At 42.8% G+C, this 20,561-nt stretch overlaps 2 protein-coding genes and 2 long non-coding RNA genes across 4 annotated transcripts; 2 read left to right on the top strand and 2 right to left on the bottom strand.

The window, feature by feature from the left end:
• Positions 1–3,253: 3,253 nt before the first annotated feature.
• dlx2a (distal-less homeobox 2a) lies at positions 3,254–5,435 on the top strand. The gene is made up of 3 exons (XM_057041250.1): positions 3,254–3,853; positions 4,112–4,296; positions 4,408–5,435. The coding sequence occupies exons 1-3, from the start codon at positions 3,535–3,537 to the stop codon at positions 4,729–4,731; spliced, it is 828 nt and encodes a 275-aa protein (XP_056897230.1). The 5' UTR covers positions 3,254–3,534; the 3' UTR covers positions 4,732–5,435.
• A 1,829-nt stretch (positions 5,436–7,264) lies between these two features.
• LOC130530227 (uncharacterized) lies at positions 7,265–17,488 on the top strand. The gene is made up of 2 exons (XR_008951774.1): positions 7,265–7,500; positions 14,635–17,488. It is a non-coding gene; the product is annotated as an uncharacterized LOC130530227 (long non-coding RNA).
• On the bottom strand, positions 8,988–13,456 carry dlx1a (distal-less homeobox 1a). Its single transcript, XM_057041223.1, has 4 exons — positions 12,415–13,456; positions 10,967–11,559; positions 10,495–10,694; positions 8,988–10,285 (listed from the first exon to the last, which is right to left on the bottom strand). Exons 2-4 carry the CDS (start codon positions 11,274–11,276, stop codon positions 10,034–10,036), a joined length of 762 nt encoding a protein of 253 aa, XP_056897203.1. The 5' UTR covers positions 11,277–11,559; positions 12,415–13,456; the 3' UTR covers positions 8,988–10,033.
• Positions 14,231–15,441, bottom strand: LOC130530231 (uncharacterized). The gene is made up of 2 exons (XR_008951775.1): positions 14,823–15,441; positions 14,231–14,715 (listed from the first exon to the last, which is right to left on the bottom strand). It is a non-coding gene; the product is annotated as an uncharacterized LOC130530231 (long non-coding RNA).
• Positions 17,489–20,561: the final 3,073 nt, after the last annotated feature.

Here is a 20,561-nt window from a genome sequence, read left to right as displayed (position 1 = left end):
GTGTGTGTGTGTGTGTGTGTGTGTGTGTGTGTGCGTGCGTGCGTGCGTGCGTGCGTGCGTGCGTGCGTGCACATGCGCTGAACCAGGGAGAGAAGAGAGAGGAGACCTTGTAAACATTTTGGAATTCTTTCTTTGGCTCATGCATATGACAGGGAATTCTGGGGATTCTTTCGCTGTCCCTGCCAAAGGCAGGAAAGAAATTCCTCAGGATCTCCACAATTCATTGATCTCTTCTGCTGATGATGCCAAGAAACAATAAAATAATAATACAACCCCCTTTGTTGCTGAGATCTATTGAAACTGGCTTATGTAAGCTAGCTTATGTACCGTAAGTTTATTTTCCTGCTGTAAGTTATCAAAGAGCGAGCTCACATCTGCAGTGGACTCGTTAGTGAACACTTCCTTTCAATTGTTACAGCCTGGATGTGTTCTCATCATTAAAGTCTTTGTTGTTAAAAATAAATACACTCCAGGGGAAAAGCCACCATGACTAATTCTTAGGAAACAAACGCTCATCACTGCCACACAGCTTCAGCTCTTCTCGTGTCCGGACTGATGCCGCTGAAGCTCAACCTTTCGGACGGAAAGGTCAAGGAACACTTGGTAAATCATTTCCTCCGTTTGCAAGAAGTACTTGCTGACTCTGCATCTTGAGGCGGTACCTCTAAACATTCCAGATAATATAACTACAGGCCCGTTTGGGAGGTGCTCAGGCTTTAAGGGGGGGGGTAACGTGTCAGTGATGTGATCTGAGTGAAAGGGTGCATCGCCAAGGTGACAGACGCTCACCCAGGCACAGCAGGAGGTCCGTGAAGAGGAAGCTAAATTAGTCTGCTTTTCTACAAACAAGCTTGGAAACACTCTTTAAGAAGAACAAGCGCCAATCAGGAAGAGAAAATTATACAGTAATTATTGTAAATAGAAACAACTTAGGAGACAGAAAACATTAATAAATACATAATTCTGTCCATCTTCCCGTCAATTGTAAGTACGATAAGTTCAGATTAAATATTTAAAACGTATACTCAAGAGGGTGTTGTTGTTTATGACATTAGGTCTACATGGTTTGTTTATTGAAAGAACAATTAAATTTATATCTAGGTTAAAATTGTAGATGGCAAAATTGAAAGCAAGGATGATTTTCTATATGATAAGTGCACTCTGAATAAAATCTCAAAGACTCTTAGGGCTGACTTCATGAAGCAATCAGTGTGTCATACAGAAACAGCTTTTCTTCCCAATTCCAGCTGTTCTGACATGCAGAACACGAGAACGCTGCAAATGTCAGGGCTGTCACCCTTCACACTCACTTCCTTTTTGTGCAATTTTAAACCCCAAGACAAAGTGCTAAAAGCCTGCAGCTATAATGAGGACAAAATAGTGTCCAGCCCGTTATCAGACGGTCAGTTCATCATCTCCTCTGTGTGAATATATACATCAAGTACATAAAGGTTCATTACTGCGCTTTTTAAGAATTGTTTAATTGGAGGTTTGCTCCATCAGTTTTAGTAAAATTGGGCTCAGCTCATCCCGGCTCGTTTCCTACAATATTTCATGGAAAGATCACTAGAATAGAGTCATAGTCGACACAGTCGGTGTGGAGGAGTCTTTTCTGAACATAACCTTTGGTAAATTGTGTAGATTTGGTCTGTGTTTGAATGAATGTTAAATAGCAGGAGGTGATTTTAATAACTGACCTAAATGTCTCCTCGCAGACATAAATAATAAATAAACAGGTTCAACCTGCTTACATCTGTCGCCTGTCGTTACAGATCATTTCCATCACAGTGAAGACTGAGCATCTCCCCAGCTGCTGCTCTAAAATACCCAAATTTTCACCAACTGACTGGGCAAGACCATGGAGAACCCGACCAGCCAGTGAGTGAAAACTCTGAGATTTGAGGACACTGAACGTGATTGGCGTCTGAAAAATGATGATCTTTGAATTCTAAAGAGGAAGCTTTTCTCAGTCAGTTTTGAAATTTTCTGTTCTCTGCCGGACACAGGGTGAGTCAAAATGGGTCCTTTGTTTTCTATCTTTAAAAAAAAAAGTCTCATTGTGATCAATAAGCAAAACAATAGACATATTCGTTTGTCAGCCTTTCTGTGACTGGCTGGAGAATATGCGCTCATTCTCTCTCTGATGTCAGGCAGATGAATACTGACACTGTGTTCTAATAATGATGACTAATGAGCAGTGACATGCTGCCCCAGTGACCCGTGGTGGGACATGATTGCCTGTCTTTCAGGAGAATAATGAGCAGATAGAACCCGCTCAGAACCGGATCTAAGCGAAGGCTTTGCTCCAGAAACAGCATTTTGGGACCCCAAAGCTGCCTTTTTGGAGGTTTCAAAGAAGTTGTATTGTTTGAGCTATTTGAAAAACAAAATGGGGTTAACGGGGTCATAAACATATGTGACTTTGCCCTTTAATGGTCATTGTTATAACCAACACACCAACTGTTTGTCATGATAAAAGGTAAGTAATAATCTGAAAGAACAATGTTAAGCTGTCGCTTGAGTTGCTTTAGATTGAACGTATTTGGTCAAATCAAGCAATTGTGAGCAAGACCAAGAAGCATTCCAGCTGTTTCTGGTTTTACGCAGAAAGTTTCTGCCAGTGGTTTTCATAATTTGAGCGATGCTGCCACCTAGTGGTGAAAACACAGATCCGTTTACGCGGCTAAATGTGATCTAACAATGTTTCAGCTAACGTTCCAAATGACTTTCTAATAGTGAAGCCCTGGCCATTTTTCTTCTGTTGACTAGGGAGTATGTTTAGAAAACAGCTCCCAAATCTTCATCCCTTTCTGACTGCTGCGCGCCTTAATCAGACAAAGGAAGACACAGAAACTGATAGTTGAGATCTTAACACCTGGGGGCGCTGTTGCTGTTTCTTCGAGTAAAACTGGTCCTGTTCAGGGGTCTCCTGAACTTATTCCACTTGATAGAATCACCAAAGACAGACTAGTAAATCTGCGTGAACCAGCACACAACCGTAAAAAAATAAAATATTAAATGTAACAGATATTTAATCAGTGTCACGTTGCATTTTCTGCATTTTCTGTACTTCCCAGTGTCGTTATTGCACAAATGCGTCCATAAATGTAATATTTGGTCCGTTTTAAATTTAATAGCAAAGTGTTCGGCTGCGTTTTTTTCCAGATGATCGTTCTCTGAGTGTCGTGACTTGGTGTGATGAAACCCTCTGCAGATGACCTGGACAGACAGGCCTGCGCCGATAATGGAGGGTGGACGCGGTGGGGAGTAGCCCGTCGTGCGGCCCTTACCCATTGGCTGCCTGAGACTCAGCAGCTCTCCCTCTCCTTCTCTCTTAAACGCGCTCTCACCGCCGACCGTAGCAGATAACCACAGGCCACTGTGAGGAGGACCCACCTTCCGCTGCTTCCACCACAATTCACAAGGGGATGCATTTTGACCCACCGTCAGGCGCCACCAAACTAAGACCTCAGCCGCGTTTTCCCACTTTGCAGTTGCGCTTTTTGGTCGTTTTAGATTACGAGAGACTCGAAGATGACTGGGGTGTTTGAGAACTTAAATACCGATATGCATTCGAACCAGATTACCTCAAGCAGTTACCACAGCTTGCACAAGTCCCAGGAGTCCCCGACTCTGCCGGTGTCCACGGCGACGGACAGCAGCTACTACAACAGCCAGCAGCCAGGCCATTGCGCAGGATCTCCCTTTGGCCAGCTCGGCTCTTACCAGTACCACAGCGGCGCCACTGGCACGGTGCCATATAATGCAAAGTCTTACGACCTTGGTTTTAACTCGTCTTACGGTGCTTACAGCTCCTACGGCTCCAACTCTTCTCCTACTCCCGCTGAAACAGGTAAGGATGCTCGCACATTGACCTAGATTCACCTGGGAGCGACGTTTCATAAGATGCGAATGTTAGTAATAAAAGAAAAAATAAATATGAAAAAAATGAATTAACGTTTTATTAAATTCTATTTGGAAATGACATAATATTGGGGTGGGTGTATCATGCATCTCGTACGCAAACGCCAACATTGATTCAGATGATTTAAAAAAAAGAAAGAAAAAGAAATTTCATTGACGAGTAACGATACTGTGTGTTTTCCTGCAGAGAAAGAAGAGAACGAGCCAGAAATCCGAATGGTTAATGGAAAACCAAAGAAAGTTAGGAAGCCTCGAACCATTTATTCCAGCTTCCAACTGGCTGCACTTCAGCGGAGGTTTCAAAAGACGCAGTATTTGGCTCTGCCGGAACGGGCCGAGCTGGCAGCTTCTCTGGGCCTTACGCAAACACAGGTGCGTGCATCTAATTCGACCATCCAAATATTCACTCCTCGAGGAATATGCAATTACAGCTCTCGGGGATTCGAGAACGAATTTTCATATGGTTATATGTGTGTATTTTAGGTCAAGATTTGGTTTCAAAACCGCCGCTCCAAGTTCAAGAAGTTGTGGAAAAATGGAGAAATTCCCCCCGAGCAACATGTTGCTTCAAGTGAGTCGCCCCCCTGCGCTTCTCCTCCAACTACTGCCTGGGACTTTCCACAAACTCAGAGAGTGAACAGTGTCAACCCCACTTTACCTCAGAGCAGCAGTCCCCCAAACACGACTGCGCCTTCGTCGTTTTTGGCAAATTACTCCTGGTACTCGACCACGAACTCTACGACGCATCTGCAGCCTTTGGTTCAGCATCACCACAACTCTGCCATAAGCGCTGGGACGATATTCTGAAAGATATATATTGGGCTTTTAATCGGACAATACTGGTGAAAACGTAAACATGCCAATACCCTCATTTTGCAGACCTCGGGTGCGCCATGCGAACTTTACGCAACGATTCTAGAAGTGAGTGGAGCCCGACAGGCTGGTGGACCTCGACCCGTCTGTGTTGCTAAATGGTAGACACGGAATTCTACAGTTATTTTTCTATTTATTTATTTTGTTTATGTCGGGGATGCGTGAACCACTATAACCCAAAGCAATCGCTGTCTGGGCGCAAAAGCCTTCTTTTACGCGGACGTCACTTTGCCAGTCCTGCAAACAAAACGTTTTCTCGCAGGTCTCCCTGGTCACAAATGTAGCACAAGTTAACTGTATCGTGCCTTTTTCTACAAGACCTCATTCTGTTGTGCGATGAAACAGTTTACTTTGATCCATTTGTCATAGCGGTTGTTTTGAATAAACTGCGGGGTAGTTCTCGGAACATACGGTTGTAAATATAAGCTTATTTTGCCACATTTCTTTAATTGACCACGTTGCTTTGACTGTTTTAATGCTACTGTTGCAAATCATTTCAATATCCACCGTAAGCTACTGATTGTCCTTCCCTCTGAGTTTCTTGTATCGCCCCTAACTGTATTTTTGTCTTATTTATTTTTTTAGCTGTGGTTCATATATATGGCCAAACGTTATTTAAATAAAACGTTTTCTGTGCATACCTGGATTTTATTTGTTCTATATTATTAGACGTATAAACGTATAGAGAGGTTCTGTGTCATTTTTAAAGTATTTATGTAGAATGTATATCAAGGACTAGATTTTGTAAAATTTAAAGATTAATCGGACTAATAATCAGGTGGGTTTTCCCCCTTTTTTCATTAAACAACAAAGGTTCAGTTTGGCTAGTTTGTAACTGAATAAATTATATTTCATTTCCTATTTTTTTTTATTTCATTTAAATTAGTCATAATTCATTGTCAAGTTAAATCTTACATCAATTAACTTACAGTGCCAAAAGTAAATACAATTTTTAATTTAAAAAGAAAAAGCTTGTAGCAAACTGGCTCGGATGCTTTAGCCACGCTGACGAGACGAAAATCTAGTTCTGTTACATTTATTGACAGCTGAAAATGCACCTCTGTCAAAGGTAATTTAAGGAAGATGCAGTGATTTATTAGGCGTCAGTACTAGAACAGGCAAATCAACTGTTTTACACAGTTCCGTCTGCAGACTTGGCGGAAAGAACCGGGGTGCAGGCAGGCAAAAGGCCCGGGGCGCAGGCTCAGCGGAGGGGGAGTCGACGCCAAAACAGGCCTTGGCATGTGAGAGGGGAAGATGAGGGTGGATATACAAGCGCCTCAGACTCCGTGGAGTCGGGGAGCTGCTCTCCAGACGTTTTATGAACTCAGTCTAACAAGAAAAGAGGAGCGGAACTGGTTCCAAGACAGCCCGGAGCTGCACAGCATCATGGAAACATTTCTTACATCTTACAAGTAAGGCTGATCTGCGAAGACGAGCAGAGTGGCCTGAATTCTACAGCCTATATGACTCAGAAAGGCTGCAGGTTATATGGAAAGCTGTTGGCCAAAACATCTGTTGTCCTCAGCAAAACCCCCTTGTTTCATAAAGCTTTATTATTGGACAAACATGAATGGTGAGGTTGGGGTAGACCTATTTATACACAGCGCTGAGCATATTCAGGACTGTCTGTCCCACACGCTTTCCTTCAAACCTCCACCAGTCATAAAGTGGTAGGCCTATCGTTTCCTTGTACATAATTAGGATTGTAGCTTGTCAGCGGTTGCCTTATTTCCCAGTCTCCGTGATGGGGCTGACAGCAGGCATGCAGCAGCTCAGCGCTCTGCACCACACGGAGCGCAGGCGCTGGCCATCTTTGGAAGAGGTTCTGTTGATGGCATTTCATTTCTAATGTTATTGCAATAGACGAGCATCCACGCAGCACCCCATTATCACAGCAGCATGGAAGCAATAGCACAAAACCGATTGTCTACAACCCGTATTCCACTGTTAAAAAGTCTTCCAAAATGTTACACTCAAGTAAATCAATTTTGATAAACAAAACGCAGGTGCTGTTTTGCATTCGACGAGGGGATTTAAATGTCACAGCCTATACCCCCTCTCCTAATTTATACCCTCATCTGTAATTCCATCCACATTTGATCTAGTTTGAGCATTCTGGCTTTCAAATCTGAAAGCCTGCAATTACTACATAATTCTTCCCAATTTTAGATGTCCTAATATGGGGTGTTATTTTTACACAAGACAATTTCCCGCTATTTCAAGCATCAACAATGTTAGAGTCCTATGTACATAATAAATGGGAATATCAATGCATAGTTTTTAGCCTAGCATCTTGACTCAACGATAATTATATCCGTGTGGAGCCCACGCAGAATTAGGCTGAATTGCATGGCAACTGCTGCTTTAAATAAAAAAAAAGAGAGGGAAAAAATTACTCATAATTTCCCCCAAAGATTACCAAGATCTCGAGTGCACAATGTCATCAGCGTAATGAGGAGTAAACATTTATGCTAATAATCTACATTTTTCCCCATCAGCTATAAAGAGGGGAAATAAAGCAGACATTTTCAGTCATATTCCGAACTCTGTTGTAGCTCAGACCAACACATGGGACACATTTTACGGGATTTGAGCAATCATTTTGGGTCTGTGTTGCAGGATGCTTCTGTTCATCTGTCTCTCTGCTGATTTGTTATCAATCCTGACAGGGACGTGGAGGTTTCCTTCTTACAATAAAAGGTTGGTATTGGATTTTAATATACAAACATACACTGAATGCATGGCTGAATTTACTGCGCGCAGGTACACATTGGGGACGCGTGTTTCTAATTAATTGAACAAATCATATTGTCATTTAGCCTTTTTATGCTATAAACCATTTCACTGACTCTCTTAAAGGAAATTGAGCTTTTTGACTCTACTGAGAATTTCTAATATTGAGAGAATATGCTGGGAGCGCCGCGTACACCTTGTTTGTTTTGTTGTTATTATTATTATTATTTTAAATCAGCCGCGTCTGTCATCACTCTTACATTGTGCTTTGCTAATTTCGAAGACTCTTCGCAGTGACAGTGATGGAGACTACACCTGCGAGCAATTTAGAAGCCTTATAGTCCAGGCGAAGTCTAAAGGAACAGTGACTAAAGGGAGGCTCACCTATTTTCTCTTCTTTTTTTGTCTTGCGGCAGCAAATTTCTTTCTGACTATCTCCTTTGTCAACACAGAAAGATTCTCCTTGCAAAAATGCTCATAATTACCTCACAGATAGGAAACGGCATTAGAATAAATAAGGGCGAAATGACTGTAATTATGGTGGTTTTGATGGGCTCAGCTTGTATAATCAAGAGGAGAATACAGCGAAATAACACTGACCCTCTTGGATGTGCAGCTGCGCTTTTCTGAGCTCGGTGGACGTTCTCCACAGCAGCGGCAATTCATATTACTTTTAATGGTTCTGAAATATACGTAGATCGGCTTGCTTGCTGACATGTTGGGACTTTGGTATTGAAATAGCAACAAGGCCCACAGGGCTGAGAGACAGCAGCGTCCTCCCGTCTAAAACTCCTGAATGAGGCTCAACAGCAGTGAGTGAGCGTTCACATAACCGGAATATTATTTACTCATGATTGCGCGAAACGTATTATTATTGTTGTTGTGTTGTACGGCTGAATAAATGAATGATGATTTTCGACTCTGCCACGCGGAACCTCTCTCGCACATAGGTTAGTAAAGAAAAATCCCGGGGAGGCGACGTGATTAAGGTGTGCACCGTCTTCCTCTTGTCACTTCCGCTGGTCGCAGGTTCGACTCGTCCATTTTTACTGCACCTGTCTGCTGAGCAATTATTGACTCACATGATTGATAGCGACCTTTTTAAATCAATCGGATCGTCTTAGAAGCGGCAGAGTAATCACAAGTAGTCCGATTACCAGACAAAGGATTCATTATTCTGTGATGCACAGACCATTTGCCCTTTTTTATTTAGCATGAAACGCTGATTAAATTAATTTTGTATTAAATATTACATTATAGATATTGATACAAATGTATAAATATTTTAAAGGATTTGAGTTTTTTTCTTATTTTACATATGCACAGAAAAATGTGTGAGCTAAATATTAAACATGTGCATTAATCTAAAGGACGCGTCTGCAGGAATGGGACATGATACGGCTTCATGTTAAAAACGTGTGTTGGGGGGTGAATCAGACACCTTATTACTGGCATAACTTAAACTCTTATTTTACTGCTTTTGAAACTTTGCACATCGTTTTTGTTCATAAACGTCGTCAACAGATAAATAAATTAAAGGTGATCAATACAAAACTAAATATATTCTATGTCGACTACACACATCCGGACAATACATCAAACCTAAAAAAACAAAACCCTGTTTCACAGCGTATCCAGTACAGCACAAAACAAATATGAGAATGATGCACAAAATTCAGTGACAAATTGCTGCTTTTCAACAGCGTATTTCTTTTTTTCTTTCTTTTCTACTTTTCATTTTTTCCCCTTTCAAGCAGCAAATTGCCAGGCCTTTTTACAATGTTCACATAACACCGGGGCACGGCATATAGAAAAGCTTTGCTTGCGGTAGTGCAGCATTAACAACACGTCACTGTTGTTATTATTTTAAAAACACATACAAAATAAACACAGACTAATCTCAACAGAACGCGAAATAAACGCCTCTCAATAATTTAAATTAAATAACAAATAGGCTACATATAAACAACGAAGCGGGTTGAGGCCTCGCACAATGCGCAATGCTGTGGTTCCAGCAGCCGGATGATGGAATCTGTAAGCCTGATATTTGGTTTAGACTCCCCCTCCCCCCCAATACACACACACACACACACACCTTCTCCTCCCTTTGAACTGTGAATAAACGCGGACTAATTTCGGGTCACCGTCACACCGGGCGCCGCATTACAAACGGATGATGTGGCAGAAACAGAAAAAAAAAACGCAATCACATTAAAACGGAAACAGAAATCTCCAATGGAGATGAAGAGCAGCCAATAAAGGATCCATTTGTCGACGGCTTCCGCTGAGTGTCAGGGACATGTTGCCCTAGGGCGCATGGCGCGCCTCTGCAGTTCCTTTCAGTCTCTTCCTTGGTTTTTGTCTTCCGATATGAAGCCGCCGTGTCAGCTGATCTCCGGGGTTGTTGCTGTTGTTGTGTCCCATCAGTGCTGAGCGCCTGCGAGCGGCCCCGCAGCGTTGACGCACCGTCCGCGGCAGAGTCGAGGGCTGAGGTCTTCCTTCACATCAGCTGTGACTGTTGCATAGACTCTTGATGTGCGGTGGGGTACCATGAGGTGTAACTGGGGATGTAGGACCCGGGCGACCCCACCGAAGTCTTGACGGTGGTCGGGGAGCTCCACACAGGTGCCACCGAGGGAGAGCCGCTTGACAGTCCGCGGCCACTGGCCAACGCGTTGGCGTCAATGGTGCTGCTGCCTTGTTTCATCAGCTTCTTGAATTTGGAGCGTTTGTTTTGAAACCAAATTTTCACCTGGAGAGAAAGAGAAAATGGAAGAAAAAACGGAATAAAAAAGAGTCGGGGGGAAGTGTTACCCATAATAATAATAATAACAATAATAATAATAATAATAATAATAATAATAATAATAATAATAATAATACTGTTTATAATAATGTAAAACAATAATACGTGTTTTTAAAATAATAAATAAGTACAAGCTGCTATTTCCGTGAACTTGCCTGTGTCTGAGTGAGCCCCAGAGAAGCAGCGAGCTCTGCTCTCTCCGGTAATGCCAGATACTGGGTCTGCTGAAATCTCCTGTTCAGGGCTTGGAGTTGTAAACTTGAATAGATAGTCCTTGGTTTTCTGATCTTTTTGCCTTTGCCGTTGAATCGAACCTCTCCGCCTTCGACCACCGTGTTTTTTTCCGCTTCTGGTGCTGCGAGAGGAATCAGAAAAAGGGGAAGAACAGTTGAGCAGCGAGGAGCTGGTTGCAGGCATCGGTTCATGCGCAGCTATGAATATTCCGTTGCAAGTTTTACGGGCTGTACTTTGGCTATAATTACCCTTAATTGCATACATTGTTTATAGCGTTACGCAATAAATAATTACCGAGCCTAATTTCAACATCTGGTCGTCTTTTCGGTGCAGCGCGCAGTAGAGAGCCATGCCAACACAGAAAAACATCCAAAGAAGCTGGTGCGCACTTACCCGTGTCTTCTAACCGCGTCTGCGTGAGTGCCGAGCCGTTTTGGTAGGTCTGTACTGTACTTAGATATGGACTGTTGGAATGGCTACCGACTGAGTTTACGTATGGATAACCCAAAGATCTGGGGAACGATGACGCTGGACTGTAGCTGTCGTGCTGGGTATGACCTGCAGAATGTAAACAGTGCATGGGATAGTGTCCGTGCGACATGGAAGGAGGCGACATTTGTTGACTCGGGCTTCCAAACTCCATAAAAACGGGTTTTCCTGAGGAAGGGCTATTAAGACTTTCTGGAATTGTAGTCATTGTCATCTCTTCTCGCGGTTCCGCTTGTCTTGCTTTTGTTGTTTTCCTTCTACGGTCTCAGTGAAGGACGGCTCCCAATTTAAGTCGAACTGATTTTTTCTCCTTCCATTCATAAGAAAATGTAGTTTGTGCCCGTGAAAAGTCCTAGATATGATGCTGTGGACCAAGTCAAACTCGCTCAAAGGTTTGAATCTCGGACTTATGAATATTCATCAAAGACTGTCGCTGATTGGTCCACCCGCTCCAAGATGGAAGCCGATTGGTTGGGCTGGGGTTGGGTCCGAAGAACCTGAGAAAGTCAAGGAACACACAAAACCTTAATATCATTTAATACTGATGTTAAAAAATTAATTACTATTATTATACTTATTAACATCAGTAATATTAAACCTTGTAACGGGGGTGAAAATAGTTCAACAATAGAATTCGCCTCACGCCAGGGGCCAAATTGTAATGGCCTGTTTTTATTCGCCTAAATGCAATTTATTAACGTTATTTTCAACGTGCTTGCAGTTGTCCACTCTGAATCAAAGCCTTGACAAGATCAATTTCCCCCCCAAAATTATTAAAGCTTGATCTGGTGGAAAATGTATTAGCATAACCGTTCAATTTTCATAAGTAGGTGCAATTAGTCATGTATTAACGCACAGAGAGGTTTGAGATCTCACTTACACCTGGCGGCACTGGGATGATAAAACAATTATGGACTGGTAATGTCTTGGCATACAGAACTATCGCACACAAAGATAATATTTAAAATTAAGAACGTGTCTGAACATCGATTTAAAAGCACATAATTCAATATAAAATAAACAGAATTGAAACAAACTCGAATCCATGTTTATTTCTCTAAAATATTTTCCTACCTAGATGTATTTTAGCACATTTTGATTATCAAATAGGAGATTTTACTCAATTACTTCGCGCAAATGTTAAAACGGGGTGCGGCCCGCCCCCTACAGCTATAACAAGAATAATTAACCGTGGAATTTGGATTTAATTTAACCGATGGCTGAAGAAACGTGCAGATTTGCTCACCTCAAAGCTCAGAAAAAACGGTCGCCACCTTAACGATCATTAAAGGTTAACTAGGCTATACATTAATAACAAATAAAAAGATAAACCATCTTAGATTAGTACTTACCTATACGCATCTTTACGGAAGCGTGTAACGAATAGCAGATTCTGCAGCTTCCTGGGAGAGTGAGCCTCCGCAATAAGCGCCTGGCGCAAGGAGATGATCATGTCATCCAAACATCCAAAACGTCCTCATTTTTTCTAAATTCGTGTGAAGGCAGCATCTCCTGCTCTGGTGCGTCTGCAGCGCAGGGACGCACGCCGTCATCTTCAACCTCGGTCCCTCCATCTCTCCCTAAATAGCAAAATTAAATGTAGTTCAATTCCACCGCTGTTATTATCGGTGAAATTACATAATAATGCTCAAAACAGAGAGGAGAAGTTAGAAAAATATGATGTCAAAATTTTGGCGCTGACATCTCTCCACGTGTGTCACGGTGTGCCAAACGGCTGCGAGTGCCTGAATTTAAAGATTCCTGTGCAATATTAGGCTCTAACGAAAGCTGGTCCCTTGTCCCCCTGAAATAGGCCAATTTGAAGCGATTTCTCTTGAATTACTTTTGAAAAATGCTTCAAGACTTCCTCTTTCAGCAACGACAATGATAATGGTAGTACAACCAATAATTATCATCTTCCAGAACAGAGGACAGATTTTTATGGGTACTTGGTGGGTGCGACTGATAACTGTCATTATTTTCCCACGATTATAGTATCTGCAAACTGGCACGGCTGTGAGCAGAACCACAACAGAGACCGAATTTGTAGAAATCGTCGAGGGAAAAAAAGAAGTACAGCAGTGATGTCATTAATGACTGAAGGCTTTCGGCTTTAGGGCTGATGAGGAAAAGAACTCGTTTTGTTGATGCTACTCATGTCCATATTGTTGCTTTGCTTGAGCCCAATGATTTATTTGAGGGATCCTCTGGAGCAGATCATCAAGACCAGCAAGAAAGAATTCCTGTTTGTTTCTAATTAGGCTTTGCTACAAACGCAGGCCACTGAGCTCCGTCCTGCTACAGAGTTGTGACCAGGATTAAAGTCCTCCACTCACAGATCGAGCAGGGCTCATTAACACGGAGCAGCTCTGTGGCTGAGGGTGTTTTAACACCTGCCGCTCTCCACCTGAGGGCAAGAAAGACAGGCCGAGGGAGGGGGGTTCCTGATGGGGAGCTGGAACACGGGCCACGATGTCACAGACTTCATTTTAGTCAGGTGATGGAGAGTCCTCCCCGGCTGCCACGCCAGCCTGGGTTTTCACATTCCCCAAATGTGAGCTCCATGTGTCCTGCTGCAGGAGGCCCCGTCCTGCAGGCTCCTGTCAGCGAGTCATCTGGGAGCCATTAAAGGAGGTGCAGGACGAGGCCGGAGTTGCAGCTCGAGTGAGGCAAATGCTGTTTTACAGGACGGTTTGTTATCGTTGTTAAAGGCTTTCATTTGTAAAATCACATCTTTGTAGATTTCTGTCGGCGTAAGGAGAAGAAAAGCATTTAGTTCCACGGGCACTCAACGTCAGGATGTGTAAAGATCCCAAACTGAAAAAATATTGACAATATTGCTAAATGATCTCATATTGGAGCACATCACCTGCAACAGCCGGACCTGCTGCAGAAAGGTCACCACATTCAAAGGTTATTCCACGGATCAAACAATCCAAATTGCCTTTTGTTCTCCTGTTGCCATCCTGTAATTTGGAGCTTAAAAAAACTAGATGCACTACAATTAACTCTATTCAATGGTCATTTTCATGTTCAATGTGGCATTAAAATGTGAATTGATTTCTGAGTTATGTGCAGTAAGAAACCGCGCAGCTTTGTCATGCTGAAAGAAAATGTGTTGATGTTAATTCCTTTAATTTTGGATGGACAAAATCAAACAGACAAGCCTTTAAACAACTGCCCCCTTTATTTTTGCAGTAAATTAAAAAATATCAACAATGCATTACAGAAACGGAAACAGAAATCCATTACCTTAAATCCATTACCTTTCTTTAATGAAAATTGTGTGATAAATTATAATTATTATGGAGCCATTCCTGGCTGCAATGATTGAAGTTTAATTTTGCCAGCCTCCCTCAAGAAAGAGAAACAGGTTTGCATTTTAATTAAAGAATTTCTTTGAATTTATTTTTTCATCCTAACACTAGGGTTTGTTTGTCTACTTGAAGTATGAAAATCAGAAATTTATAATTTATAGCAAAAGAAACAACAATTTGTAATTGAAATCAAGAAAAAACTATGAAAAAATAAGTTTTTTTTCTGTATATTAACAATTACTTGTTTGTTCCCAGGTAACTGGACCAGTTTGACACCAAACCGGAGCTGCGTTGACACGAGCAACAGAAAGCCAGTGGATCTCCTCTGCATTTTATCTATGACCACAAATGAAGGATTAGAAACCTGACCGACTGTTTGATTCTCAGCAAATTATACGTCCCCTGATCTGAGAGGAAAATTTTTGGCAGATTTCCATAATTACCCAGGGTGTAATGGTTCGGAGCGGAGCTGAGAAGTCGTATTTCAGCACTCTTCCTTGGTCTTTCAGGAAAGCTCTTAAACTGGGGGGCTGTGTGGAAAAGCCCCCAGTGAACCGGTAGATATGCTGTCCCCTATTACAGCCGCAGCAGGGGTCAGGCCATGGCAGCAAGCACCCAACCAGCCTGGAACTGGCTGAAAAATGACCAATTACCTGAGAAAAGGCCGAGGACAAAAGACTCAGAAAAATATGGCTTTTACTTAATCCAGCTAAACTGTAAAAGAAACTAGTGTCACGTTGATGCTCCGTCCTTCTACACGCGGCAGCCTCTCCCCAGTTCCACCAGGATCTGGCAATAAAACTGTCAGCTCATCAGAGGATGATTGAAACTGAATAAACTGCTTAGCTGCCATGTGGGAGAGGAGGAGGAGGAGGAGGAGGAGAGGAGGAGGAGGAGGAGGAGGAGAATCGATACATCATCGGGAGAAATCGGGGCATCATTTCACCAACTTTTATCAACAATTGATTACCATTAGGCGCTAGTCCTGCTGAATATATTTCCCTGCAAATGGGAAAATGCAAATTCACCAATTAAGTCATTTGCTCACAGAGAGCCGGGCTGCTTGACGTTCAGCTGCCGCTGCGCCTTTAGTCTGAAACCCCCTTTTTAGTTTTTGTTAAGAGTTAAGTCTCCAACAAAGACAGGAAGGAGGTCAGCACTCAGCCAACACCTGAATGCGCCTCTCTTTTTTTGTGCTCCCCTTGATCCCCACAGTCTGTGCCTGTCATTAGTCTTAATGATGGAAAATTGTCATGTTGATACAAGTCTTGCTCTCCCCCTCTCGTCTTTGTATAAGTGGAAGGTGGAAACTCCATTTGTAACAAAGTTCTAAGCCATGGACATTGCATTTGTGCTGGGGGAGAATAAAGGCTGATGCTCTTTCCATAGCTGGGATAATTATTCCTACTGTGACCTTAATGATTCACTCTGTTCATCCTGCATCTCATCCACGCGCCAGGCCCTCAGCAGAGCCCTGTGTCAGGGAATATGAAAAACCCATATAATGAAACCATTTTGGCTGATGGAAAAAGGGGGCTACTGAAGCTGCACTTGCTACAAAGACGGCTCAATTATATGAGTAATTGTGATAATTTTCCCTCCATTCACTCCTTTCGCTGAAAGGTAAAAAACACAGATGCTGAAAGGGAAATTACTTGGACAATATATAATCTGTGAAATGGTCACAACAGAAAAAAAAGATGACTGTAAGAAAGTGTAGGACTATAAATAGGTATGTTAATGTAGGGCACATAAATACACTCTCAGAGGCTTCACAGGCGCACAAACAGCCCCGGCAGAGCTCTCTGTGCAGGATAGTGGGGGAACCACCCCCCCCAAAAAACAAGAAATGACCAGTGGGGGGAAAAACATGAAAGTAGATGTACAGCTGCCAGAAAATTAAATCCCCTTTTTCTCCCAACTGACAAATTCAGCTCCAGAAAATGCCCCATAGTTGGCGATCATTTGTTGGTCTCTGACAGGAAAAGGATAATTACCTCTCTCAGAGGCAGGAGGACTGACATGCCCTTTAGACTTGGCCGTGAATGCAGAAGCTTGATAGAAAGCTTGAGGAATAATTTTGTTCTTTGCCTTTCCTTTATGTTCAAGAGCCGAGCATGTTTTGTTGGGAAGGACTCTGAGATGACAGTATTGTGGAGTGCATTAAGCCGGGGCTGCTCATACTGTAAATACGGCACCGCCGCCTCCATCAGCTCCTCTGTTCACAAAGAAAAAAAATAACCTCCAAAATGCATTAAAAGTTCACCTTTGACTAAAAACTGACAGGGGTCATTCATTCATTCATGCATTAATTCATTCATGTTCTCAACTCAGAAGCTTGTTGTGTTCCATCACACGTCCAACAGCCTGATTCTAAATGAACTGTTTACAAGCTCGCTAAAACGGTCAAACCATCATTTAATCCTTCACCAGTAGATCTATATTATCTTTAAGATTATTGCGTTCCATGTTGTGGGCAGTAGAATTGGATTTTTCTCATACAGCAACCTCTCAGTGACCCCTGACCCCCACCCACAATCTGGAATAAATTCCTACAGACGAGCCGAGCGACATCAAATCCTTACAGCTCAAATAGTTGTATCACAGGTAAATGATGACTCTGTCACACACACTGTGTCATCAGCCTCACCCCAGCCCCTCCATAGCTCCTTTCCCGTCGAGCCGGCCTGTGTGTCCAGGGGGCCGGGGCAGCCCCGGAGACCCCCCGGTCCTGCCTGATTGCATGTCCTGTAACACAGGGAAGCGACCCGGTCCCACCATTAGCCTCTGTAGTCGGCGCTGCTGTTGTGCAGGACGCAACAATTCGCACAAGCCAGCAATCTCAGCGCGCTGCACCCCCGCTGCACACCTCCAGACAGCCCGCAGAAATGTTTTCACCTTCAGGCCGAATGGAGAGTTTGACAAATACTCATCACATATATTAATTTAAAGAAAACATGAATTACATGTCTGGGTCGCTTCTCTTTCACTCTGTGCTTTTTCCATTTTCAGGCTGGTTCGCAGTGTTCAACAACTTTGACTGGACTCTGTAAAATTGTTGTTGGAATGAGTCACAGGTGATTTCTTGTCCATTAAAAACTTAAAAGCATTGTGAATAATTCTTGCATCCATAAATGATCTTTAGGCTTCTATTCAACTGTTATCTCTTGATGTCCAGATAACCTTAGGGGAGAATATGGAAGAATTCAAAATAGTTTTCATTCTGAAATCCCAACACAAATTATGCTTTTAATCACTAAGGACTTGCCTGCTTTCTAAATTAAAACATAAGCTATGGGCCTCACCTATAAACAGTAGCTTTCCTTTATTCGCTTTTATAACTCATGAATATGACACGCTCACCTCAGAGGTGAGGTCATTTCTAACTAAAATTCTGCTTTTTGTGGTGACTGAAAGACAGATAAATACATATTCAACTCATCAGCACATTGTCAAGGAGGAAAGATTCTCTTATTAAGCGTCATTGAGTAATATACTATTAAATAAGCCTGTTGATTAGAAAGCTTAAATTGTCAGAATTTACAAAGAATAGGCCTCATTTCCAGCATCATTTCATGGATATAAGCCAAAATTGGAGCCGTGCAAGCTAGCAGGGTGCTACAAAGCAGTCTGACCTACAGATGTACCTCACAGATATTACAAACCAGAGGCGAGAGCCTCGTCTTCCAATTACACCGCCGCCTGAAGCTCATCTATGGAGAAGGCTAAGACGTGGCTGTCAGGGATTTTAATAAATGCAGGGAACACTGCATGGGAAAAGTGTTGCTGTCTCAATAGAGTGACACAGGCAGACCAAGGCTGTCAATGGAGCCCCTAATGACAGAGTAAGATAATGACAGAGCCCAGTTAGAAACAGCAGGAAGAGGAAGATCAATCTGCAGCCAGAGAGGGAGCCGTGGAAGGAGGGGGACGAGACTCTGGGCTCTTTCTTTTCTATTTTCTCAGTTTTAGCTCATCTCATACATATATCTGTTGTGCAGCTGGCTCGCATCGTGGCGGGGCAGCTCTGCATTAAGCGCACAGTGGATCAATAGCCATTACAACTCCCTCACAGCCTGACACATCGCAGGGCCACAGTTGACATTTCACTCAGGGTCGCATTGATCCCCAGTGCACAATATTCCAGCCCCCAGTTAGCAACCAAGCCTGGGGTCTGGCTGGAATTGAAAAGTGAGGGAGGGGGGTGTAAAACTGCAGAGGGTTGGCTAACCAGCTGCCTGTGCTACATGTAAACAGCACACCCCTTGATGCATTCCTCATTTTAAATCTACTGGTTTTCCTGTCACCAGTGAGGGACCATATCAGAGGATCAAAGTGGGTCCCGGCCCGTGTGAATTATTTTACGTGCAACAGATCAGCGTCTGTGCATCACTGTGTATTTGTTTATGCACCAGGCAGAAATAGCAACACTGACATCATTGTTGATAGCATCTATAAGCGCCAGGAGGAGCCGTGGAAATGCTGGGGAAAATATACTCAAATAAGCATTTTTTTGTAAGTTGAAATGCGGGACTTTCCAAGACGCCTTGATTGGAATAAACAGCAGGCAACACACGGTTAGATGCAGTTTATGTTCAATTCTTTATAATGGCCTTCTGAGACCAAAGATGTTATCTCTGTGGTCGGAGTGGTTTCACAGAAGAACCAACATTGGTACAAAGTGTTGAATTCAGAATCATGGAGGCTGATTATTTTGGATTATATTATGAGTTTAAAATATTTTAGGACTATAGCTGTAAACATATTTATATAACGCAGTTCTGTGCCAGTATTCCTGCTGTCAACCTTGGCTGACGACATAAACATTTCTTTGTTCTCATGAGATAATTGCCTTAAGAAAAAATAAAAACTGATGTAAATTATTTCAGGAGAGTAGCTGTATTATTCAGACAGACTGTGTTTCTTCATAAACACTTATATTTGAAAGAAAAGGGAAACACCAAATAATGTGAGCTGCTGCAGACATGAAATAACTGCCAGCTATACGGTGGACTGCTGATGAGGGAATGAGGGAAAACTGTCCATTTTCTGTTAACCGACACTTGTTTCTAATTGGGTTTGTGGTGATTGCTGGGCTCTTTCCTAGCAGCCACTGGGAGAGACACGGGAATACACCTTGGACAGGTCGCTGGGTTTTCAAAGGACACTCAGTGTTCCCTCACACACTCAACCCAGGAACTATTTAGAGTCACCAATCGTTACCGGCATGTTTTATACGGTTTATAAAAGTCTACTTAATGTAGAAAGACTCGAACCCACAACCTTATTGCCAGAAGACTGTTATTGTGGTACTGGCAAAACGCACTCTTCATGTCTAATGCATCTTAAATGACCATCATTTCTATATTAGCTGACAACTCTGTCACACAGAAGCCTCACACTGTGTTGAAGCACAGTTACTGGTTTTCTCCCATCATCAACTCCGATCTCTGAGCAGATGTTTCGCTCTATCAATCGCACACACCTGCTGTGCTGTTTGTGACAGCTGCACACTTAATCAGAATAATAAAAAGGGATTTTTTTAAATATATATTTACAGTAAAACAAGCACAATCCCAGGACCCTACTTGACCCTGATGGCAGCCCTCAAGCTGGAACTCCTGCACCGTCACACGGTCAGTGTAAGAGGCAGGAAGAGAGTCGGCGTGAGGGAAGACTGCGGTCACAAAGAGACCATTTTACATGGCAGGGATGGGGGTGCAGGAGGCGGAAGAGGGGGTGCAGCCATGATGGAGCATCATCTCATCCTCTCTGCATAGGACGGTCCAGCAGAGACACTTTCAAACTTTCTGGATGCGCTCAAGCCCGAGAGGGAACTGTCTATGTGTGACGCACACAAAATGGTCCCATTTATGTGATTTGATTTGATTTAAATTTTTTTATTTTTTTTTTAAGTGATAACATGGGTTATATTGGTCGATGAGCACCTGTCAATTGAGATGACAAGTCCTAAATTTACGATGAGAATATCTTGGCGCTGCTAGTGGGGGCAGCGTGGTGCTTATTCTCAGACGGACCTTTGGGGTTATTTCCTCATTCCGCTGAGCGGAGCTGCACTGACCACAGGCATTGCCGCCTGTCTCATCTTTTTCCTGTTTATACAGGACTCTGATCTGTTTATGGGTTCTCCACCTGAGACCTGTTACATATTCACACATGGG

This window comes from Takifugu flavidus, chromosome 1 (genome assembly GCF_003711565.1).
Source record: "Takifugu flavidus isolate HTHZ2018 chromosome 1, ASM371156v2, whole genome shotgun sequence".
NCBI classification, from domain to species: domain Eukaryota; kingdom Metazoa; phylum Chordata; class Actinopteri; order Tetraodontiformes; family Tetraodontidae; genus Takifugu; species Takifugu flavidus.
This window is presented reverse-complemented; position numbering and strand designations above follow the sequence as displayed.